We start from the raw sequence: 23,622 nt of genomic DNA, 5'->3' as shown, positions 1-23,622 counted from the left end.
CATGATTAAAGGAACACATACACCAAACTATAAATTGCCTTAATGGTTTTAAATTATTATTACTTGAGGCTGGTTACAGTTTGTATTTGTATTTTTATTTTTTGACCATGGAAACCCCTGAGGAAAAAAAAAAGGTAGACTCAAATTTTGCCTAAAAGTTGGCCAAAAAGAATCCTATGTTGTCGGTGAATTTCGGTTCTGAAAAATGCTACTTCTTTCATTGCTCACGACAGAGATAATTAAGAGGTGTCTGGTCTCTTCAATAAATGGTGCTGGGAACATTGGACATCCACATGCAGAAGAATGAAACTAGACCACTCTCTTGCACCATACACAAAGATAAACTCCAAATGGATGAAAGATCTAAATGTGAGATAAGATTCCATCAAAATCCTAGAGGAGAACACAGGCAACACCCTTTTTGAACTCGGCCACAGTAACTTCTTGCAAGATACATCCACGAAGGCAAGAGAAGCAAAAGCAAAAATGAACTATTGGGACTTCATCAAGATAAGAAACTTCTGCACAGCAAAGGATACAGTCAACAAAACTCAAAGACAACCTACAGAATGGGAGAAGATATTTGCAAATGACATATCAGATAAAGGGCCAGTTTCCAAGATCTATAAAGAACTTATTAAACTCAACACCAAAGAAACAAACAATCCAATCAGGAAATGGGCAAAAGACATGAAGAGAAATCTCACTGAGGAAGACATAGACATGGCCAACAAGTACATGAGAAAATGTTCTGCGTCACTGGCCATAAGGGAAATACACATGAAAACCACAATGAGATCCCACCTCACCCCAGTGAGAATGAGGAAAATTAACAAGGCAGGAAACCACAAATGTTGGAGAGGATGTGGAGAAAGGGGAGCCCTCCTGCACTGTTGGTGGGAATGTGAACTGGTGCAGCCACTCTGGAAAACTGTGTGGAGGTTCCCCAAAGAGTTAAAAATAGACCTGCCCTACGACCCAGCAATTGCACTGCTGGGGATTTACCCCAAAGATTCAGATGCAATGAAACACCGGGACACCTGTACCCCGATGTTTCTAGCAGCAATGTCCACAATAGCCAAACTGTGGAAGGAGCCTCGGTGCCCATCGAAAGATGAATGGATAAAGAAGCTGTGGTCTATGTACACAATGGAATATTCCTCAGCCATTAGAAAAGACAAATACCCTCCATTTGCTTTGACGTGGATGGACCTGGAGGGTATTATGCTGAGTGAAGTAAGTCAATTGGAGAAGGACAAACATGGTATGTTCTCATTCATTTGGGAAATATAAAAAATAGTGAAAGGGAATAAAGGGGAAAGGAGAAAAAAGGAGTGGGAAATATCAGAAAGGGAGACAGAACATGAAAGACTCCTAACTCTGGGAAACGAACTGGGGGTGGTGGAAGGGGAGGTGGGTGGGGGATGGGGGTGACAGGGTGACGGGCACTGAGGGGGGCACTTGACGGGATGAGCACTGGGTGTTATTCTATATGTTGGCAAATAGAACACCAATAAAAAATAAATTTCTAAAAAAACAAACAAAAAAAATTAAGAGGTGTCCACACTTAGACTTACTAGAAGTTACCCTTATTTTTCAGCCTTCAGCATCACAATGACATGTGTGTGCATGTGCATGTGTCGAATCACAAAGGGCAAAGGGTTTTGTTCCTGATACTTTAGTGAGTGGCACATCTTCATTCCAAAGGTAAAGGAGGAGAGGTGACACATGATAGCACGTTCTCAGAGACATGTCCTACCGGGGGTCTTGGCATTTAAGTATCTAGCAAGACTGTGAAGACGTAGCACAAAACCTGCACGCTGGTAGGCGTAGCGAACTAAATCCTTTAAACAACGGGAGTGGCCCCATCACCTTTTAGGCAAATAAAACCTCTTCATCATGGTCTCAAAAGGTGTTCTGCAAAGTGATCACTGTATGGAAATGGGACCCCTTTTATGCTCCTTCCGTCACTTATAAATTCTAGCAAACTGATAGGTAAGACATTTTACCCTCTTTTCTATGCGGTAACAACTACGTGCACGTGGTTCCTGGAAAGTGCACTGAATTAGAAAAATCAAGACAAATTGAGTCAAGTCTCCGTCAGTGATTAATCCTGAGATGTGGAGACACACCGATTAATTTCTCCGAGGGTCACTTTTTATATCTGGAGAGCATAACAGGTCACAGAACTGCAGCGGGAATTAAGCGAGAAAACATGTGCAAGTGCTTTGTAAGTAGTAAAGCGCGCTACAAATGACAGGTGTTATTACTTGAGGAAAATCTTTACGTTTAGGGAGTGATAACATTTCCCCCCCCCCCCCACAAAGGTTTCCCGAATTTTTCCTGAAGGTTCTTAACCCTTTGTCGTTTCAAATCTCTAAATGGAGATGGACATATTTTTGAGGGGGTCCTACGGGCTGGCAGGCCTGCCGCTTTTCTAGTCCCCGTAATCCTTCCTACGTAAGGTCAGTAGCTACGCTGCGTGTTTTGAGAGAGTCTAGGAAGCCTCCCATCACAGACAAAGGAGCACACACACCTTCTGTGTTAGGCCTGCAAAGGTCGAGAAGGCCCAGAAAGGCCCAGAAAGGCCCAGAAGGTGAACATGGCTGAGGAAAACTATGACATCAGTTGGTGCAAGAACAGAATTGTCATCAAGTGTGAATCTGGGCAGTGTGACCTTGAGGACTACCATCAAGGCCAAGCGGATCTGTCAAGACTGTGGGGCACGTGTTGAAATAACTACCTCTCTGTAGGGAGGCCTTGAGGTTGGAGGACTCCATAATTACCAAAGGGAATCTGCTGCCCAAACTGCTTGGCAAATGGGACTGTCCCTCATGGACCTGGGGTCGTCCCTCCTCGCTGCTGGGAACTTGTCAGGGCCATCCAAGGTCACCCTGACAGGCTTCGGTGCTTTTGAGTATCAAAGGTAGACATTTAGTCTGGATAACTGCGCTAAAGGAGGCTAAATGGATGCGTGGGAGAGAACACGGTCACTTGTCGGCTGTGGGCCCCATGGTGACTCCATGTGCCCTCCGGGGCGCCTGGGCAGGTGGGGATCACGCAAGAGCAGGGATGAATGTTACCCAGTATTATGTGAACTAGAAACAAGATATAACCGCATGTTTGCTGTGAACTTGCACACATTACATTACACTCTGTGAGCGCGGAGTGTCCTGTGTGATGAAGACTTACGGGCAAGAAAAGCAATCTTTCATGTCAGGCCATGGCGAAAACAAAAACAAAAACAAACAAAACACACAAAAAACCAAAAAGAACATGTAAAAAGCTCATGTTCTTACCTTCTGTCTAAAGATTTTTTTTCCTCCATGATCTTTTCATGTGTAGATGCTGGATTTTACACGTTTTTCTCTCTTAAGAGAAACAATTTGCCAATCTGTTTCCTACTCCAGAAAGGAATTTTTGATTTATCAGTGGCATTACTGTAGGGATTAGAGAAGCTATGAGATCATGCCTGCTATTGTTTTTCCAGAAAAAGGCCCTTTACATCTATCTCATATATGATACCTTGCCAGTGTATCACACAGACTCATATCTCTGTTTGAGAATGTTTTTTGATAAGCCACAGACTACAAGGAAGAAAGCGTTAGTCGGAAGATAAGCCGTAGATCTTGGCTAATTCCGCATCTGAGATGGCTGTGCTGATGTCAATTATTAACATAGATGACTTGAGAAAAAAAAGCCAAAAGTGTGAAAATGTTGCAGCTGCAGGTATAATATAAGTTTATGGGGGTTTTCTCAATCGACACAATTGAGAAGCATGGCGTTTTCATCACTGACCTTTCTGTTTTATTTTATTATAAATTAATTAATTAATTAATTTTTAAATTTATTTTACCTTTCTGTTTTATATTTGGATGAGCAATTTTCTTTCTAAGTCTAATGGGAATGACCGACTCACTGGCACGGACATTCCTGCATTTTCTGAGACCACTCCAAGCAATCCATGAAGGGTCAGAAGAACACAACCATTTAGTTCATTTATAAAATCTTTAAAAAACGAAAGCATTTTCAGTGATTACCTTGCTTTGCCTGCGAGGTGAAAAGCACAGAGTTCCAAGCTCGTACGTCATACAATCTGATGAGGCAGCTGAAATATTTGTTACAGTCAAGTTCTACCGCTTGGAAATCGCATCGCCCTGGAGCCAGGGGATCACTGGAAATTGAATTTGTCAGGTCGTCGTGATAATACTCTTGGGACAGAATTGTATCGCTGGGAGCTCTTAGAGATGGGATTCATGTTGATTTATAGAACTCCTTATATTAATAGGAGCCGTTTTTACTATTATTTAATATTTGCCGAGTGACCACAAGGTGGGATTTCTCTTTGGATGAGATTTCCCACCCATATGCTGGCAACGCACGACGTGTGTGAATTCACAGGAGCAGCACGACAGCTGACGTGGGCGGTTCTGCGCCTCCCTTTCTAGTCCCCATCCTATTCGTTGCTACACTTACTGTAAACCGGGAACATAAATTAGTGCTTTAAACTCTGAAAAGGTGAGCAAGTCGGCTCATCTCCGCGGCTTGGGGGGCGAGACAGCCTCCAGTGCCCAGGACAGCAGAACCCTAGAGGCAGGCGAGTGGGCCTGGCCACAGCCACCTAAGGGACCCGGTGTCCGTGGCGCCATCGGGCGGTGACAACTGGGTCTTTTTTTTTTTTTTAATAATAAATTTAGGGATCCCTGGGTGGCGCAGCAGTTTAGCGCCTGCCTTTGGCCCAGGGCGCGATCCTGGAGACCCGGGATCGAATCCCACGTCGGGCTCCCGGTGCATGGAGCCTGCTTCTCCCTCTGCCTATGTCTCTGCCTCTCTCTCTCTCTGTGACTATCATAAATAAAAATTAAGAAAAAAAATTAAAAAAAATAATAAATTTATTTTTTATTGGTGTTCAATTTGCCAACATACAGAATAACACCCAGTCTTAAAGTCAATTTGCAAGCCTGGCTCTGCTCCCCAGGGGTCCCTGCTGCTGTGAGTTTCATATCAGGGCCTCGGGCACCAGGAGCATTCCCGTCTCCAGTTTCACTTTTCTCCAGAGAAAACAAAGGCTTTTATTTATTTGTTTTTTTGGCCAAGGGCAGCCTTGGTCTCCTGGGCCCATCAGGGCCTGAAATCTGCGGGTCATTCTTTTGGATCTTCTCAGCCTTCCAGTCAATCCTGCACCAAGCCCTCTCCCTTTATCTCCCAAACTCTCCACTGTCTGCTTCAGCCTCTTATCTCTTAACACCTGCGGGGCCTGCAACAGTCCCAGAGCTGCTCCCCTGCCTTTGATGTCTTATCTCTGCAATCACTCCCTGGGCTGTGGCCCGTCTCCTGGGGCGGCCCATCAGAGCTCAGCATCCACCTTACCCACCTGCCCCTCGGTCCCCTCGCCATCCACCTTACCCACCTGCCTCTCGGTGCCCGTCCCATCAGGGCTTGTCATCCATCTTACGCACCTGCCTCTCGGTCCCCATCCCATCAGGGTTTGCCGTCCACCTTACCCACCGGCCTCTCGGTCCCCGTCAGGCTGTCCCGGGTTCGCCCCCCCCACCCAGGTACTCCAGGGCCTTGTCCCCGGGAGCATCCCCTCCTTCCTGCCCATCTGAATTTCACCAGCCCTCCAAGGCCTCACATTAAGGTCCTTCCTCGAACCCTACTCCCTCCCCCCTTTTTTTAAAAAAAAAAGTTATTGCGGTACAGTTGACCTGCCGTATCGCCGCCGTGGCTTCAGGCGCACGGCATCGACATTGAACAGCTCTACGCGTTACTCTGCGCTCACGACGCTAAGAGCGGTCACCGTCTGTCTGTCACCGTGCCACATTAGGACAGTACGACGATCATGATCCCTGTCCGGCCCTCTTCACCTCTGCGACTCGTTTGCTTGACAGTTGGGAATTAGTCCCTCTTAAGCCCCTTTGCCTCGAGCCTGCCCCTTGGGTTCCCAAAGCAGAGACGCGGCTGAGACCATGGAAAGCCAAGTTGTGCGGACACATCAACGCCGAGGCCCCGGAGGAAGCCCTGCGGCGCAACCGCCAGCTCGGAAGGGCAGGTAGGAGAGGCCCGGGTGGCAGGTGAGAGCCTGGCACCTGGGAGAGCTGGGGACGGGGCCACAGGCCCCCCGGGGGAGGCTGGCCGGTCCGAGCAGATGCTGAGGACATCACTTAGGGCTTTGGTGCAATAAACTCAATAAATATTTCCTGAGCACGTTTTCTGCAGGTCCTGCTCCAGGTGCTGGAGACCTGATGGCAAACGTGGCAGGCGTGAGCACGCTTTCAAGATGCGTCCATCCAACATTTACGGAGCCTGTTTCCTAAAGTGCAGCCAGACAATCATCACAAACGAGACGTTAGGTGAAAGGGACCGTATGGTGGGAGGACCTAACCCACAGTTCCCTTTTCCTCGGGAACCAGGCTGCCTTTCCAGCTGTTTCGACTCAGTCTTTCCTCCACAGCACCCACGTGGGAGACCAGGCCGGTCATCTCCTGCCGCTGCCCCCCGTGCGGCCCCAGTCCCGGTGTTGCTGGTCTCGGCGACGGGCCTCACTAGCACCCACGCGACTCCCCGTCCTCCTGCGTCCTCCGTCGCCAATTCGTTCCCAGTGCCGGCGACTTCACCTATTTCTCAAGCCCATCTCCATTTTGCCGTCTCCACGGGCCCAACCCTGATAAAGTCCTCCGTCTGCAAGACTGTCCCGGTGACCCAGGCCAGACGACGGCCTTGCTGCCGGCACGCCTCCCGTGGACTCCGTCCGCTCTGGCCACGGACACCAAAGCCTTGGCACCCCCCAACGGCCCTCGGGGTGTCGGGCCAGCCACCTGGCTGGACTCTGCTGGGACACCTTGCAGCGCACTCTTCCCGCTTCAGCCCTGTGGCCCTGGATTCCTGGCTTCTGCCCCTGATGCGCGAGGGCCCTGCCTCCCTGACGGCGACCAGTGCCTGCGTAGTCCCTCCGTCTCGAATGTTCTTCCCTCTTGTCTTTGTCTGATCGACTCTCACCTTTGCAGAAGGGCTGAGATACCCTTTCGTGCCTACGGTTCCCGCGTCAACAGGGTGGAGACGAGCCCCACCCACAGGCACAGAGGCTGGGGCAGCGCGAGGCCCAGGGAGACAGCGGGGGCTCTGTGGGCGCTGCTCAGCAGCCTGGCCCCCTGCCCCTCTCTAGCCACCTGCGGCACCACCTGCCCCCCTGCCAACCTCCCCGGCGCGCTCCGGAGGGCAGGTGTGATTGGCTCGCCCCCTTCCAGGGCTCACTCCCGGGAGCTCTGGCACCCGCGGCCATGCGCCCATTGTCCGGCCTGCATTCCGGAGGCCGCAAGGTAGCGCAGTGGCAAATGTGCATATGTGGGAGGTCTTAGCTGAGCCTCAGCCCTGGCCTGACTCCACTAGGAGCCCGATGACCTTGAGGAGGTCACTGAACCTCTGAGCTTCCGGCCTCCTCCTTGCTGAGGAAGGGAGCATCTCGGCTCGTCCCTGGGGGACGCTGCTTCCAAGACGGGGCCGTGTACACGCGCCTCACCAAGAGGAGGGGCTGCTGCTCCCATGACCCCAGGGGGCTGACGTCCTGGGGCCCTTCCAGCAGCCTTCCCAGGCTTTGCTGCTTCCTCATGTGCCTTTTTGCAATTCTGTCCTGACCTCGTCTACCCCAAGGAGGGGGGACACAGCCCCCCTTTGGCTGTGCGCCTTCCCAGTGAGGCCCTTCCTTTGGCTTCTTCAGAGTCTAACCTATTTTCCAAAGGAAGGCCTCCTTTCCTATCACAAGACTGAGAAAAGTGGCATTTTACTGCTCATCGATGACGTCCTCGCTCTCGCGGGGCTCTTTATCCAGCTGACAGGACGGTCCCCTCCGGGATTTTCCCGGGGCCCGGGCACAGGGCCCACTGCAGAAAGCCTCAGGTGGGGGACCTTGCCGTAAGTGCTCGCATTTCTTGTCCCATATGTGATCCTGAGGACTGTGCCCCAACTCGCCGCAAACACGCTGTAGGAAGGGCCCCCCTCTGGAAATAACTTTTGCCTCCTGCTTGCACGCGGGGAGGGAGACCAGGAAACCTTGTCCTCTTGACAGGTCGCTGGGTGCTGGTGTGCACGTGGCTCCGGGAAGTGAGCTCCTCACAGTGCATCAGGCGCACGCCGCGGCCTCTGCAACATCTAAGTCTGCCTCCATCCCAGGCTGTACCTAATATGCTGGCACTTTGGTGGAAAAAAACCAAACTAAAAAAATTTTTTTTACTTACTGGATGTGCCTTTTTATTGCGTAAGCTTGTAATTTCTCTTTCGGGAGACCATTTTAGTGGAAGGAATAATGTCACTAATATGAAACCATTGTTTGTTTTTTGTTGTTTTTTAAATCCCTTTGGTCTTTTAAACTTCTCCTCTGGGTTACCTCACCCTGCTTTCTTCTTATCTGCTTACAGCACCTTGTCTTTTGTTCTGTCCTTCCCAGTCTTTATCCAGGGTCTGAAACCCAATAGGCTCCTGGATGTCAGAGGGAGAAGCCGGTGGCTGGTTCTAGGCTTGCTTTGCTTCTTGCTCAGCTCTGCGAGCCCTGCCCCTTCCTCCTCATCTCTTCTTCTTGCTTATTCTCCTGGGGACTCTTGGCAGCAAAACCCCACATGGTAGGCCGTGGGCCGGTGAGGCTATTACGGCCTCACAGGGCTCAGAGGGGGAGCCTGTGGCCGGGAAGCTGCCATTGCAAGATGCAGGGGCACATCATGGTCCGGGCACGAGCTACGTGTTCTCCGTAGGTTTTAAAAACAAGGTCTTAACGCTCTGAAGATGAACATCAGCTGGTCGGAGGATAGAGACCACACTGCAGATACGCCAAGCCAATTGGCTTCTCCAGCACAAACGTGGAACCCACGAGAACTAACGCGTATTAAATAACACTGGGCCGACGCGCCTACATCACTCTGTTGGATCACCTTGGACTTCACCACGGGCGGCGAGATGACTGTCAACGGATGAAGCAGTGATTCTTTTTCATAGACCAATCTCTTAACTACAGATACAAAGGTGTGAGGGCCCGGGAGGGGAAAGTTTCGGGTTTCCATCAAATCACTGTAATCTGAACCTAGTCCTCAGATGACTATTATGCCAACAGTTTCTTGGTGAAATACAGCTCATTGTGAATTCTGATTACATTTCCTATTCCGTCCCAAAGAGACAGAAAGGAAGTTAAGTTATATTCGATCATATTACCCAAAGCCACCTGGTGTCTGGGCGGTCATTGCCACGCAGAGGCAGAGGGCCGTGCCGTGCAGGGGCCGGCTCTGGCCTGCTGGGCTCTGGCGCACGGCCTTGACCTCTTAGGCTTCAGGCAAGGAGTTTGTAAGCATCAGGAGTGGGTTACAAGAACACAGGTGTACCTGTGTGCTTTCATCATGGACAAAGGCGAATGATTTTCGCTCACGTTAAATGAATGAAGATGACGTCCCTTGAAACGCGAGCATGATTTGTCTCTTGCTCACAGCAATGTTACCGATTTTAATATATCCCGTTTCTCCAACCATATTCTATGAAGCCAAGTCCACAGGGTGGAGCAGGTGTACCAAGGATCTATTTCAGTGGGGATGGGCCGCTCTGGGTATGTGGACCACTCGTGAGCTCATAGAACAATGTGGATGGTCATTTCTCAAGTGCGTCGGCCACACCGATCCCCAGAGGAATTTGTTAAGATGAGGTTTCTGATCAAGACGGAGATGAGGCCGGTGTCCTGGGCGGCTCGGAGCTGCGGGGGCTGTGATGGACACGTTAGGGTAGCAGTGTGGCCTCCTGTCTTTAGGGGCCCCAGACTGTCAGCAGAGTTAATAGGCGCACGTGTGCTATTTCAAGTCCACGCAACAGTGCAAGCCCCGGTTCTCCGTCCTGTTCTTCGCACACATTGCTTCCTCCTGGAAAGCCAAGTGTGGGTTAGGCCAGGAGTTCGGGCTCCAGCACAGCTTGGGGGGCCGCCCAGCTCCGGCTCCCGGTCCTCGGAGGGTGCCTAGCATTACCGTTGGGCCAGGCAGGAAGGCCCCAGGGAACACAGCATCAGGCTTTGGGCCTGAGAATTACCGTTGGGCCCCCCAGGCCAGGCGCCACGGGGGTGATGCACCCCAGCTCCGGCGGCACAGGGTGCCGCCCAGGGAGCCGAGGGGGAATGCGAGAGAAGTAGTGATTCCCGGAGAGAGAAAGAGGAGGCCCCGGGACCCAAGGGGCTGACTGGCTGCAGTGCATGGGCCTGGGGGGTAGGAGGGTGTGGGTAGGAGGTGGCTGGGGGGAGGCCGGGGTGGGAAAGGCTAGGTAGGAAGCCTCGGGGGAGCTAGGTAGGAGGCCGGGGGTGGGGGGGTGGAGGCCAGGTGAGAAGGGGGGGTGTAGGAGGTGGGAGGGGGTGTAGGAGGTGGGAGGGGGTGGGGTAGGAGGGAGGGAGGCCAGGTAAGAAGGGGTGCCGGGTAGGAGGCTGAGTGGGGGGAGGCCAGGTAAGGAGCCTGGGGGAGGCCGAGTAGGAGGCCGAGTTGGGGGGATGAGGCCAGGTGAGAAGCCTGGGGGGGGGGCTGGGTAGGAGACCCGGGGTGGGAGTGGGGTGTGGGTGATGGAGGCTAGGTAAGAAGGGGAGAGTCCAGGTAAGAAGTGGGGGTGTGGGGGTGTGGGGGCAGGTAGGAGGTATGGGGGGCAGGGGGCACGCACACGGCCCAGGTCCGGGGTCCCCCTCTTGCACCCAGGGCCCCCGTACACACCCCAGTCCCGGGGTCCCCGTGCTGCACCCAGGGCCCCCCCACCCTGGTCCCAGGGTCCCCCTACTGCACCCAGGGCTCCCCCACCCTGGTCTGGGTCCCCCTGCTGCACCCAGGGCCCCCACCACCACCCTGGTCCGGGGTCCCCGGGCTGCACCCAGGCACCCCCCGCACACAGCCCCTGGAGGAGGAGCGATCCCGGGGTGGCCTGAGGGCACTCCTGAAATGCCGCAGCCCTGTGGGGTCCACAAAGGGGCCCTTGTGCGTCTGTTGATCCAGGGCCCTGACGCCCTGGGAAGGCTGTTTGGCTGCGCTACAGCCCTTCACATGGTCTCCAAGCACAGATTTGCTTTCATTAAGAAGAAAAAAGATCAAAGGAGGAAGGTCTCATCTTGAACCTCGCCGTCCTTCTCTGTCCTTCTCTGGGCCAGCGCTGAGAAGCATTAGCAGACTATATATAACGATTGACCTTGACCCATGGATCTTTCTCTTGGTTTACTTTTTCTTCTTCTTTGAAAGGGGGAGGGGCGGAAGGAGAGGGAGGGAGAGAACCTTAAGCTGACTCTCCTCTGAGAGTGGAGCCCGGCTGGGGCAAGATCTCACAACCTTGAGGCTATGACCTGAGTGGAAATCAAGAGTCGGCCGCTCAAGCGACTGAGCTCCCGGGGGGGCCCCGTGATGAACCAATTGATGCTTTGAAACACTTTTCAGCTTTTCAGCCAGAGTCTGCGGCACGTGTTTGGCTTTTTAATGCACTTCTCTCCCTCATCGTGCCAGACTGGGTGCCGGTATTTTGTTGGGAGGAGGAAGACTTCCAGTGCAAGTAAGACAAAAGCAGGTATCACACATGATATATCGGGAATTATGTGATGGGACCTGAACACCTACACATCCCAAGGAGATGAGGATTTCCTGGCCACTCATGGCACGGTCTTGCCAAATAATCACTGTCAACAAATGTTTGCACCCCAAGCTCTAAAACATTTAGTTGGTAGGAAAGGGCTTTTTTTTTTTGTGAGAAATAACTCATTTTTGCTTATCCAAAGATTCTAACTCAATGAAGAATGGAGACTCCTGATGGAGAACTTGTGTGTTCAGAACAAGGAACGACAACACCCCTGCTGTGTGTTGTGTGTGTGTGTGAGGCTGCAAGACGTACCATTAGATCCTCATTTACTGATATGAGGACCCCTAATGAACATAAAGAACTTTAAACGTTAAATCTTTGACTCAGCACACATTTTATGGCAAGCAGCTCAGATCATCTAAAAACAGAATAAAGAGGCCACGATATCTAGGTTGTGAGACTCATTTTTTTCTAGATAAAAGGAGAAAGCATGATTTCTACTTTGACCTCCAGAACTAAAATGTTCAGGGGAATGCAGGGCAAGATCCTGGATGGTCTGTCCTGTGATCCCAGCAGGGACGAGAGGCTTTTCACTGCAGGTGCTGGGAGCGTCTGATGGGGAACTCCACACATACTGCTTAATGAGGATGCGAAGGACTGTCGCTCTAAGGAAAACTCTCCTGCACCACCTATGTAGGTTTGGTCCCCAACCAAGGAGTTTATTAAAATGGTCATCTGGACATTTCCCATATTGAGCTCCTTCCCATATTGATCCTGAGAACATCTGCAATTTATACTTACAGGGACTGAAGGCTTCGCAGGTTCTGCAGAGCTTCCGAGGGAACCTGTCCTAGGTGATTATTCTGCAGCATGCTGCATGTGAAAACAGATGAAGAAAAGCATTAAAGGAGGTTTACAGTAATTTCTTTTTACAATATTTTATTTATTTATTCATAAGAGACACACAGAGAGGGGCAGAGACACAGGCAGAGGGAGAAGCAGGCTCCCTGCAGGGAGCCTGATGCGGGACTCAATCCTGGGACCCCAGGATCACGTCCTGGGCCCAAGGCAGATGCTCAACCTAATCAATAATTACATAATTATACAGTTAAAATCAATAATAACCAGCCATAGCAGTGCCAGGCACTGATCTAGGTGTCAGGGAAGCAGCAGAGCCTCAGACCGAGTCTTGGCCCTTGGGGAGCTCCCATTCCTGTGTGGACTGAAAGATAATTAAATATGAACGGATGAGCGTATGGTGTCAGACAAGGGATAGGTACTGTGGATAGAAAACAAAACATGGATTTGGGATAGATGGCTACAGGGGTGAGATTTTTTATTTTAAAGGTGGTCAGAGAAGATCCTTCTTAGGAGGTGACAGTTGAGTGGAAACCAGAATGGAGTCAGGGAGCAATTCGTGTGTACATCTGGGAAGAATTTCTGAGTTGGGGGAGTAAGTGCAAAGGCCCAGAGGCCGGAACTTGCCTGACTCGTTCAAGGAGCAGCAAAGGATCCGAGTGAGGAGGAGTGAGTGAGTGCAAGAGGTTGGGAGAAACTGAGGCCATCCCATGGAGGCCTCACAGGCTCCGGTGAGGCTTTAGGTGTGGCGAGAAATGCATTGAAAGGTATCAGAAAGGGAGACAGAACATAAAGACTCCTAACTCTGGGAAACGAACTAGGGGTGATGGAAGGGGAGGAGGGCGGGGGGTGGGGGTGAGTGGGTGACGGGCACTGAGGGGGACACTTGACAGGATGAGCACTGGGTGTTATTCTGTATGTTGGTAAATTGAACACCAATAAAAAATTAATTTATTAAAAAAAGAAAGGTTTATGTAGGGAAATTATAGGATCTTATTTATGGTTTTTCTCCCCCCCTTTTAAAAAGTTCAGTAGAGTCGGCACACAATGTAACCCTAGTTTCAGGTGCATGACCTGTTGATGTGATTTACGCTATGTTCATCACACGTGTAGCGACCACGGGGCCCTTACGTGGCTGTTATTATGAGGTCGCCGACTGTGTTCCTTGGGCTCTGCCTTTTATTACTGCGACTTATTCATCCCATAACTGGAAGCCTGTATCTCCTACTTCCCTTCACTGATTCTGCTCACCACCCTTACCCCCGGCCCCCTCGGGCAACCATCAGTTTGTCCTCTGTATTTATAGGTCTGAGTCTGCTTTCTGTTTGTTTATTCATTTTTTTAAAATTCAACTTATGAGTGGAATCATGTGGTATTTGTCCTTAGCCGGATTTATTTTCCTTAGCATAACACTCTCCGAGTCCATCCACATGGTCTCAAGTGGCATGACCTCATCCTTTTCATGGCTGCATAATATTCTCACACACACATTTTCCTTATCCATTCACCTACTGATGGGCACGTGGGTTGCTTTCATATCTTGGTCACCGAAAGTCACTGCAGTAAAGACAGTGGTGCATGTATCTTTTCAAACTAGTGTATTTGTCTTCTTCTTTTTTTTAGTTATCTTTTTTTAAATAAATTTATTATTTATTGCTTAGTGTATTTGTCTTCTTTTGGTAAATCCCCAAGAGTGGAATTATTGGAACGTATGGGATTTCCATTTTTGACTTTTTGAGGAACCTCCATGCTTTTCGCCACAGCGGCTTGCTTACCTGATAGGCATTCCCACCATCAGTGGACAAGAGCCCCCCATGCTTTCTCCACATCCTCAACAGCACTGGTTTTACTTGTGTTTTTAAAAGACCACTCTGATGACTATATAAATTAGGCAAAATGGAAATATGGATACACTAGGAAGCTATTCAAGATCCCCTTTCTTCTTGTGTGTGGTCCTATTTTAATACAGAGCTGTTGCACTTTTGCTCGCAGGGGTTCAACAGTTCTTTTTAGGACGTGAGGACCACGGAATAGAAACACCTGGTAACAATGAAATAAAAAAATATAAAAAAAGAAATAAAAATATATCGTTGCGGGCAGTGAACTAGCAAGGAAAAAAAATCCCCATTAGATGCCTTGTATTTTGCTATCTTATTCATAAATGTTTACAATACCCTAATTTTGCAGCCATTCCCCCTGTATTCCATGGTTTATGTAAACCAGAGGCAGAAGACTATTTTAGGAAAGCAGACATTTGGTGGAAACATTTCTTTTTTTTTTTTTTTTTGGCGGAAACATTTCTGTTTGTTAGGTTACCAGCTTACATTTGGATCTCAGACCATTTGCCTAGTTCTCTTCTGCACAATGGACATTTTTTTACATCAGGCGACCAGTGGGGATCCAGCCCCAGGGACGTCTGACTCTGACCTTGCTGTGCTTTTTGCAGCACCTTGCAGCGTTGTCCTGAGGGGTATTTGCTCAATGTACAGATTCCCAGGTCTCATGGCGGATGGTATGATTAAGGTATGGGTGGGTAAGAGGGTGGGTTCTTTTTTTAAAAAAATATTTTATTTATTAATGAGAGACACAGAGAGATGCAGAGAGAGAAAGGCAGAGACACAGGCAGAGGGAGAAGCAGGCTCCATGCAGGGAGCCCGAAGTGGGACTCCATCCCGGGTCTCCAGGATCAGGACCTGGGCTGAAGGTGGCGCTAAACCGCTGAGCCACCTGGGCTGCCCAAGAGGGTGGGTTCTTGAATCTGTCCACCTCTCCCCTGCCACCAGCAGTGTGGCCTTGGGGAAATCATTCAATTTCTCCACATTTCAGTGACCCATAGTAACACCTACCCCGAGGGCTTACTGCCATGATCCCATGAGCCAAAGTACATGGAACAATCCTTGCTGCATGGTAAGCATTCAATGAAAGTTGGCCCTTTTTGTATGAATTGATGGACTCCTTGTCAAAACGAGCAATATAATGAGATCATACTGGATGTGACATTTTAATTGACCAGAAGATAAAATGCACCCCCCCCCCGCCAAAAAAAAATCTGTGCCAGTGGTTCTCAGACTTCAGGGTTCATCAGAATTCACAGGAAGACTTGTTAAAAAAAATGCAGCTTGTTGGGCCCCACCCTCAAAGTTTCCGGTTCAGTAGGTCTGGGTAGGAGCCAGAGATTTTGCATTTTGCACAAACTTTCAGGTGATCCCAGTGCTGGAGGGCAAAGGCACCACACACTAAGCATCACCCTCTGCTGCACTTAGTTGTTGCTGGTAGCATATGTCTCCTAGACTTGAGGCTACACTGAGGTGGAGTCTTAAGGAGCAACCTATGGAATCTCCCCGACCCTTGGTCATTTATCTGTAAAATGGGAGAATAAGAGTGTCTGATGGATGGGGTGTTTGAGGTTTGAAACATGAAGGCGTTTATAACCCTTTCATCTGCACAGATACGCGTTTGTATACAAGTAAGACATGAAAAATATTCAGAGGTCATAAAATTTATACTTTTCTTACCGCGGCTGAGATCCTGTTTAATAAGGAATAGAATCATGTCACTTGTGTTCCAAAAGTATACCGAGATAATTTCATTATTCAACTCGAATTCAGTTAACATTTCATAAATTAAGAGGGTCAAGTGTATTGGTTCCTTGGGAACAAAGTCAAATTTTAGGAAGCTCTCACACTATGCATACGTGTTAAGGAACTGGGAAAACTGTAGCTTGAATTCCATATTTTGCATAATTTACCTGAATATTACAATTTTACATTTCCAGGGTATGTTGCACTTTTCCGAGTAGTTCTAATATATTATGTTAAACCACAGAAAGATTTTCTAAGTCACTCAGTAATTGAGTGATAAATTTAAATGATGGTAAGACACAGATAATGGACTTAAATCGATGTCTAAACTTTGTAGGTAATATATCACTCTATAAAGTATTTATTGGACTGTCCCTCTATGCTTTGCTAACCAAACGGTGGAACTATTAAAAGGTGGACTTCTTTAAAAAAAAATTAGAAGATTGAAGTAGAGGATAAGACTTATTCAGACGGTTTTCCTTCAAGTAGTTGCAAACTCTTTCTGAAGTTTCATGTATCGGGTTTCAGAAAACAGAGCTTACATGAGCTTTGCCAATGAAAATTTTTAGAGCTACTCCTGCACTACCTCTCAGCTATTTAATTTTTGAACTACTTCTACTACCAGTAAAATACCAAAATTATAATTAAAAAAATCACTTGAGTCCTGATCTTTCCCTAAAATAAAGAACTTCTGTTTAATTACTTTTAAATGACAAAATAAGAGCAAGTTATCTCCATTATATCCTTATAAGTCTCCAGTGAGTTAATTAAAAAATTCTGTTTTTGTTTAAGATAGCCTAGTGGGAGACAAAACAATTAAAGGGTTTATAGCACTAAGGAGTGCAATTAAAACAGAAGGCATTCACAACATGGCTACTGATTTCTTTTGCAAATACTCTTTATTCAGTTCATTGAATATCAGCAGAAAGCACTGAGAACTGAATATGGGTTCAGGCACTGTTAGCTTCATTTTTATCATTTGCATATGGGTGAGAAAAGAAAATAAAACACTTTCTCTAGAGACAGAGGATGGCTGCATCATTTTTTTTGTGCATCATATTTTCTTAATTTCTGTCTCTGATTTTCAAATACTAAAAATCTTAAAATATTTTTATTTTTAAAATTCATTAAAAATCTAAAATGTTTAAATTATTAAACATGCAAAATATTATTTCCTACAGCACCCCATGCTTCTTAATGATACAATGTTTGGTTATCTCTTTTGCCAACAGGACTGATTGAGAACAGGTACAGAGAAGCAAAGGGAGATGAAATCCTCTGTTGCAAGGGGACTTCCAGGGGACTTCCTCATGATCGGTGGCTTGGTATTCCTTCTGCTTAATTGTTCTGTGTTTAGATATCAAGTAACTGTGGAGGCTCTGTTGTAAGTCTATGTGGCAATGAGAGAATTTTGGCTACTGGTGACTTTCCTGCGGTGGGTTTTACCCATTATTTCCACATGGCTTTGGTTCTGGTGCTGGGTGGCAGGATGACTCAATGGCCTACGTGAGCAAATGAACCACGCAAATGAGAGCCTGGTTCAGAATTCCATTGGATTGGGTATTTTGCAATACAGAACCAATAACTTATTTTTTTTATGAGGCCAGGATACAGGGGTACTCTTAAATATTAATGATCTTCCAGAGTTCACAGTAGCAAGATTTCAGATATAACAGAGTCCTAGCCAAGGAGGGCATTGCTATCTTCATTGTCTTAATGGACTGGATTATTATTCTCTCCTCCTCTCTCTCGCACTCTCTTTTCTTAATAAAAAATCCTTACCCTCTCTATGCTGGTCAGGGACCCACGTAACTATAACTTTTATATTACCTTTCTTATCATGCTATACTGTTATCAGTTATTTCTTTCTTCCTCCTAGACCCAAGTCTCTCTTTAATACGAAATATTTTATAATACCCTCTTTATTATATTTAGATAAAAATTCATAAAAATAATTACACATCATTTTGAAGAAAAAAGTCAATATAATGTCCTGCCCTGACTATATTATGAAGGACAAATAAAAAGAAATTTATAATAAAGTGATACATATATCATTACACACATGATGTTCAGATAGGAGACATCTTTATGAATGAGTCAGATATCTGCCTCTCCTTTTGATGAATAAGGTTGGGCACGAGAGGAACAACATGATCCCAAGCTATTCTGTTCAAGAAGAGGGAATGAGATTAGAGGATACTAGAATAAGAACTAGAGTTAAGATATATAACGGACTATACTTTTATGGGAAGGATGGAAACAACCTTTATTAAAATAAAGATAACATGTTAAGACAAATTTTAGATGTTCTAGGGGAGAAAGTCAGGAAGTGTTAGACTCTCACAAATGAGCATGGATATTTTCACAAATGACTTCCTTATAGAGAAGAGTAGTGTCAAAATAATTCTCCACTAGGACAAGATAAAGGTAGGATTGAAATACCACAGGGAACGTTTATCCTATCTTAAAGCTCCATCACACGCTGCGGCAAGTATTCATTCTCCAGTCGTTCAAGAGGTCCTGGAGAACATATAGGCAATGGGGAATTGAAGCCAAATTGGAAAAAGGAATATCACACTATTGCCTTCATAGAAGTTGGGTGGTAGACAGGGGTGGAGAGTGGAAGAGCAAGGTTACAAAAGCAACAGGCCACCCCCAATAAAGAAATTATTATATAATCGTCACAACGTAGATTTTTTTAATGACTATTCTCCTAAACCTTTTAAGGGCCCAAAATACAAAGTATTTATAAAACAATCTCTGTTAATGAAATTCAGTGAGACCCTTATGTTTCATGTTTCTCTTCCGATTTAATGGCAATTATTTTTTAAGAAGTTTTACACCTCTGCCTTTATTCATCTTTATTTTTTTTAAAATTTTTTATGATAGTCAGAGAGAGAGAGAGAGAGAGAGAGAGAGAGAGAGAGAGAGAGAGAGAGGGAGGCAGAGACACAGGAAGAGGGAGAAGCAGGCTCCATGCACCGGTAGCCCGATGTGGGATTCGATCCCAGGTCTCCAGGATCGCGCCCTGGGCCAAAGGCAGACGCCAAACCGCTGCGCCACCCAGGGATCCCACCTTTATTCATCTTTAATTTGTTCTGTGGCTTTTGAAGTAATTCCCCCTCACTAACATTATTTTCAACTAAATATTTCATTCAATACCTGGAATAATGCATCAACAGAATTGTTCAATGGTTTTAAGAGAATATACTTATGCCATTTAACTTCTCCTGTACAAATTATCAGGCTTATGCAGAACTTCTTGTAAAACCTTTTAGTATTATTATGCATGAAGATATTATTGATTTCCATTTGGCCTGGAGGGACAGACTGACATCAGGTCACGTGCGGGAGATTCCTTTATGCTGGGTTGAGTAGCACATCACAGGACAGTTTACTCTGTGCCGATCATCTGGAAAACCAAAGAGGTCCCCATGCATTTCCACTCCACTCGGTGGCAGGCAAAGTGACCGTGGTTGAGGACCCTTGTTCTACTGTCAACACATTTTCAAAATATTTGCTGACTGAATTTGCTCATTGAGTATCAGTGGGCAAAGGAAGAGTGAAGACCCCTCTTGGCAGAGGTCTTGCTCCTCTAAGGTCCTCTTCAGGTGCACAGCGATCCCGCTGAACTGCTAAGTCTGAAACTGCCACTCCTATGTTGACAACTTTTCCTTGAGTCCTCATCATGCCCAGAACAGGATAACGCCCGTGTGTTTTTGATGTGATGTACATGATCTCTGGGACCAGGACCCTTTCTATCTGTCCAGGCTCTTCTCCAGATACTTTGCACCTTTTGCCAAAGGATGAGTACCAACCTTCTTAGAGCTGCCTCTGTGTCTCTGGGGACATTATCCCCTCAGGTGGCCACCAGCTATGGATGGCTATTTCATAGGTGGGCCAAGGTTCAGCTCCCAGGTCATCTCTCTGGAAAAACATCTCTCCCAGGAAGCTAAACCTGACCCATCAGACCAGAGTAAACGTTTCCCAACCTCTGGAGTTCCACAGTGTCTTGCATAAATTTCTAGACACACTTCTCAGATGAATCAGAGATCTGTTTGTTTGTCTTCGTCCTACTATCCTGACCCCACAGCCCATCACTATATTATAAACTTTCCAAGGGTATGGACCATACCTATTGATTTTTGTATTTTTAGCAAAAATGTGTTCAATCCCGTGCATGCACACACATGTGCGCTCTGTCTTACTCAGTACACCCAAAATACATTTTGTGAAGTGAATTAAAATAGTTGATTCTAGTATCATTTATTTAACAAGTATCCAAAATACTCTGTGGCACATACCTCAACCTTGACAAAACAACATCTTATTTGTCTAATCTAAACTTGATTAATTTATGACGCATTTTGAATGGTTCCAAGTATTTTGCTGGGTACATGGAGTTGTCAGTGCGCTAAAGAGTTGGTGCTACAGCTCAAAATTTAACCACATAATGAATTAACATGAGGATTTGGTAATAGGACAACCTAAAAAGATTTCTGACTAATAGCGAACCAAATTAAGCGTAGGGGGATCAAACTTAACTATGTAAGCAGACCAACCTGATGGTTCTGCTGTTAAATTTAATTTTTAATGAAATGTAAATTTTAAATAAAACCGCTTTTCTAATAACCTATGAGTGTCTCATGTCAATGAAATGCAATTTCCATTAAGGAGAAGTATATCAAAATACCTCCCTAGAGTTCATAACTTTTATCTCAAGAAAAAAGGATATTTATCAGTATATTCTCTGAGATAAAATTTTCCTGGTATGATTTTCTTTTCTTTTTTTTCTTTTTGGTATGATTTTCAACTTATGTTACCTATTTTCTCTACCTAGGCGACTTTTTTTTCCCTACAGGAATAAAGTGAAAAAATATCTAGCAGTGAGTACTAGAAGAAAGATGTATTCAGTAATAGTGAATTTTCTGATGAACACACTGGGAAGCTGGATATTAAATAATAAGAAAACTACCTTACAAGTCTCAATGAATGAACAATTCTCAACGAAATAACTACTCAGTATATTTGTTATGCACTGGGCTTTTCTCTATTCACAAGTGGAACATAAACTTGGTGGAGTTTTTTTTTTTTTTTAAGCTAATCCTTATTCGGTGCATTACATGGAAGCCAGCTTGACAAATGGTTTGAGGCTGTGGTCTCATGATGTCAGCATCATAATGATTTATTCACTTGGGGATGAAAATGATCCAAGACACTGTCCCCAACTTCATTACACAAAAGGAAAGGGAAATGCTCTATTAAGAGTTTGAGCTAAGTTGCTTCTTTAGGGGCAATTTTAGATATTAAATTAGAACAGAAGACATGAATTTCTTTTCATACATGAATCCAGCCAGGTATAATGTGGTCCTGCGGTACCAGTGAAGGTAGACTTGAATTTATTTTTTATTTTTTAAAAGATTTTATTTATTCATGAGAGACAGAGAGAGACAGAGAGAGAGAGGGAGAGAGAGCCAGAGACACAGGCAGAGGGAGAAGCAGGCTCCATGCAGGGAGCCTGATGTGGGACTCGATCCCGGATCACGCCCTGGGCCGAAGGTGGCGCTAAACCGCTGAGCCACCCCGGCTGCCCGGTAGACTTGAATTTAAATGAATTATCTTATGGTTCTAAAGAGCTTATTAGAGGACTTTAGTCTTTACAAGTTAATTAGCATCCACTTGACACTAAAATCAGAAATATGACCAAAAAATATATAACAAATAACACTCTGTTTACTTACAGAACTTTAAGACTGTGAAGGCCAGTGAATGCTCCCTTGGGAATGTATGTCAAAGCGTTTCCGGCAAGACGTCTGTGGGTTTCAAGGGAGAGGAGAGACAGTGAGCAGAGTTCTCTTCATGTGGAATTCATTTAGTTGTTAAGAAATGCAATAGAATTTTGTTCAAACCACAAATGCCAAAGATAACTGTAAAAAACTTTGTCTTGTCATATTCCGTGAAAAGTTTCTGTAAATTTCTAATAAAAAAACTGGCAAAAGAGATGCCTGCGAAGGCGTATTAAACATGACCTATCGGACAATAAATCATTTACTAGCTTGGACTATATGCATAGTTCTCCTTTCTAAAAAATTTTTTTTATTTTTATTTATTTTATTTTATTTTTTTTTCTAAAAAATTTTATACAGAAGTTAGCAACACATAATATCCTTCAAAAATTGTATCGTCCAAATGTGATGGTCACATGATTTTTACAATTAACCTCTATAAGCATAAGTAACATAAGAGTATTTCTGTTGCAATTATCTCACAAAATACCCAACTTTCTTACTTAGGTTGGCAAATAAGAATGTAGACTATCACTGTTTCTAATTTTTTTTTTATGATAGGCACACAGTGAGAGAGAGAGAGAGGCAGAGACACAGGCAGAGGGAGAAGCAGGCTCCATGCGCCGGGAGCCCGATGTGGGACTCAATCCCGGGTCTCCAGGGCCGTGCCCTGGGCCAAAGGCAGGCGCCAAACCGCTGCGCCACCCAGGGATCCCAACTATCACTGTTTCTTTCCCCCAAACCCTATCAGAAAAGGGTAGAGTAGCTTAATTAACGGTGTGATTGAGCGACGCCTTAAAAAGTGAAAAACAATAAAGCGTGTTTAGTATGAAAGACATTAACATGGTTTATGTAATGGAAGGTTTTGACATGATGAACTGGTAAAAGTTCATGCTTTTAATGAACTTTTTAAAAAGCCTATAATGCTTTTCTGAGTGGGAAACAGTCAAGGTGGCAACATATGCAAAAAAGATGGGCGAGGTATGGCCCCCCGAGCATCTGGTTCAGTCCTTTCTCAAAGTCCCATCGAAGCCATAACCTTGGGTATTTGATGGTCCCACAAGATGGAAAATCCAACACCATCACCACAGTGACTCAGGAGAGCACAGGACCTTTTACGGAGCTGATCACACTGGAGAGGGTCGGGTAACACTGGGAATCAAGACACCCCTGTGTTTTCTTGATGGAGATGGAGATGGAGGTAGAGGGTGGAGGGGCCCACCTGACTGACGCTTATTCCTAAAGGGCTTAACAGCTTCACATTCATATTTTGATATTATCTACAAAGGAGACAGAACTCAGTTCTGCTGAGTTCCCCTGATGGGACTGAAATGGTCCCCTGACCATTGGGCGTGCGCCTTCCAATAAGCATCCTGTGCGGGTCCACACGCTAATAGTAAACTCTGAGCATTTTTTAAAAAAGATTTTATTTATTGAGAGATTTATTTATTTATTTATTTATTTATTTATTTATTTATGAGAGACCCAGAAACAGAGGCAGAGACCCAGGCAAAGGGAGAAGCAGGCTCCATGCGGGGAGCCCAATGCGGGACTCGCTCCCAGGACCCCGGGGTCATGCCCTGGGCGGAAGGCAGGTGCCCAGTCGCTGAGCCACCCAGGGGCCCCTAAACTTTGAGGACTGACGTAAGTAGGATCCCATACACAGAACTTCTGAATGGCGCTTTTCGTACGTGCATTAGGAAGCACGATTTGTTCGATCCAAGTCAAATCGACTTGAAATGAGAATAGATCACAATTGTTGTCATCTCGCTCTAGCTGTCAAGTACGTTTGTATTTCTAAGTTTCATTTCCTCCCTGATCCCACGAAAGATGGA

The 23,622-nt window shown here is 46.2% G+C and overlaps 1 protein-coding gene across 1 annotated transcript in view; it reads right to left on the bottom strand.

The window, feature by feature from the left end:
* Positions 1-23,622, bottom strand: part of LGR5 (leucine rich repeat containing G protein-coupled receptor 5) — a 128,314-nt gene that overhangs the window by 32,255 nt on the left and 72,437 nt on the right. The window contains exons 3-4 of the mRNA XM_055327817.1: positions 21,743-21,814; positions 12,361-12,432 (exon numbers count right to left, since the gene is read on the bottom strand). Coding sequence (XP_055183792.1) covers positions 12,361-12,432; positions 21,743-21,814 — 144 coding nt within the window. The remainder of the gene's footprint in view (positions 1-12,360; positions 12,433-21,742; positions 21,815-23,622) is intronic.

Source organism: Nyctereutes procyonoides, unplaced genomic scaffold (assembly GCF_905146905.1).
Source record: "Nyctereutes procyonoides isolate TBG_1078 unplaced genomic scaffold, NYPRO_anot_genome, whole genome shotgun sequence".
Taxonomy (NCBI): domain Eukaryota; kingdom Metazoa; phylum Chordata; class Mammalia; order Carnivora; family Canidae; genus Nyctereutes; species Nyctereutes procyonoides.
Note: the sequence above shows the minus strand (reverse complement) of the source record. Positions and strands in the feature narration are given on the sequence as shown.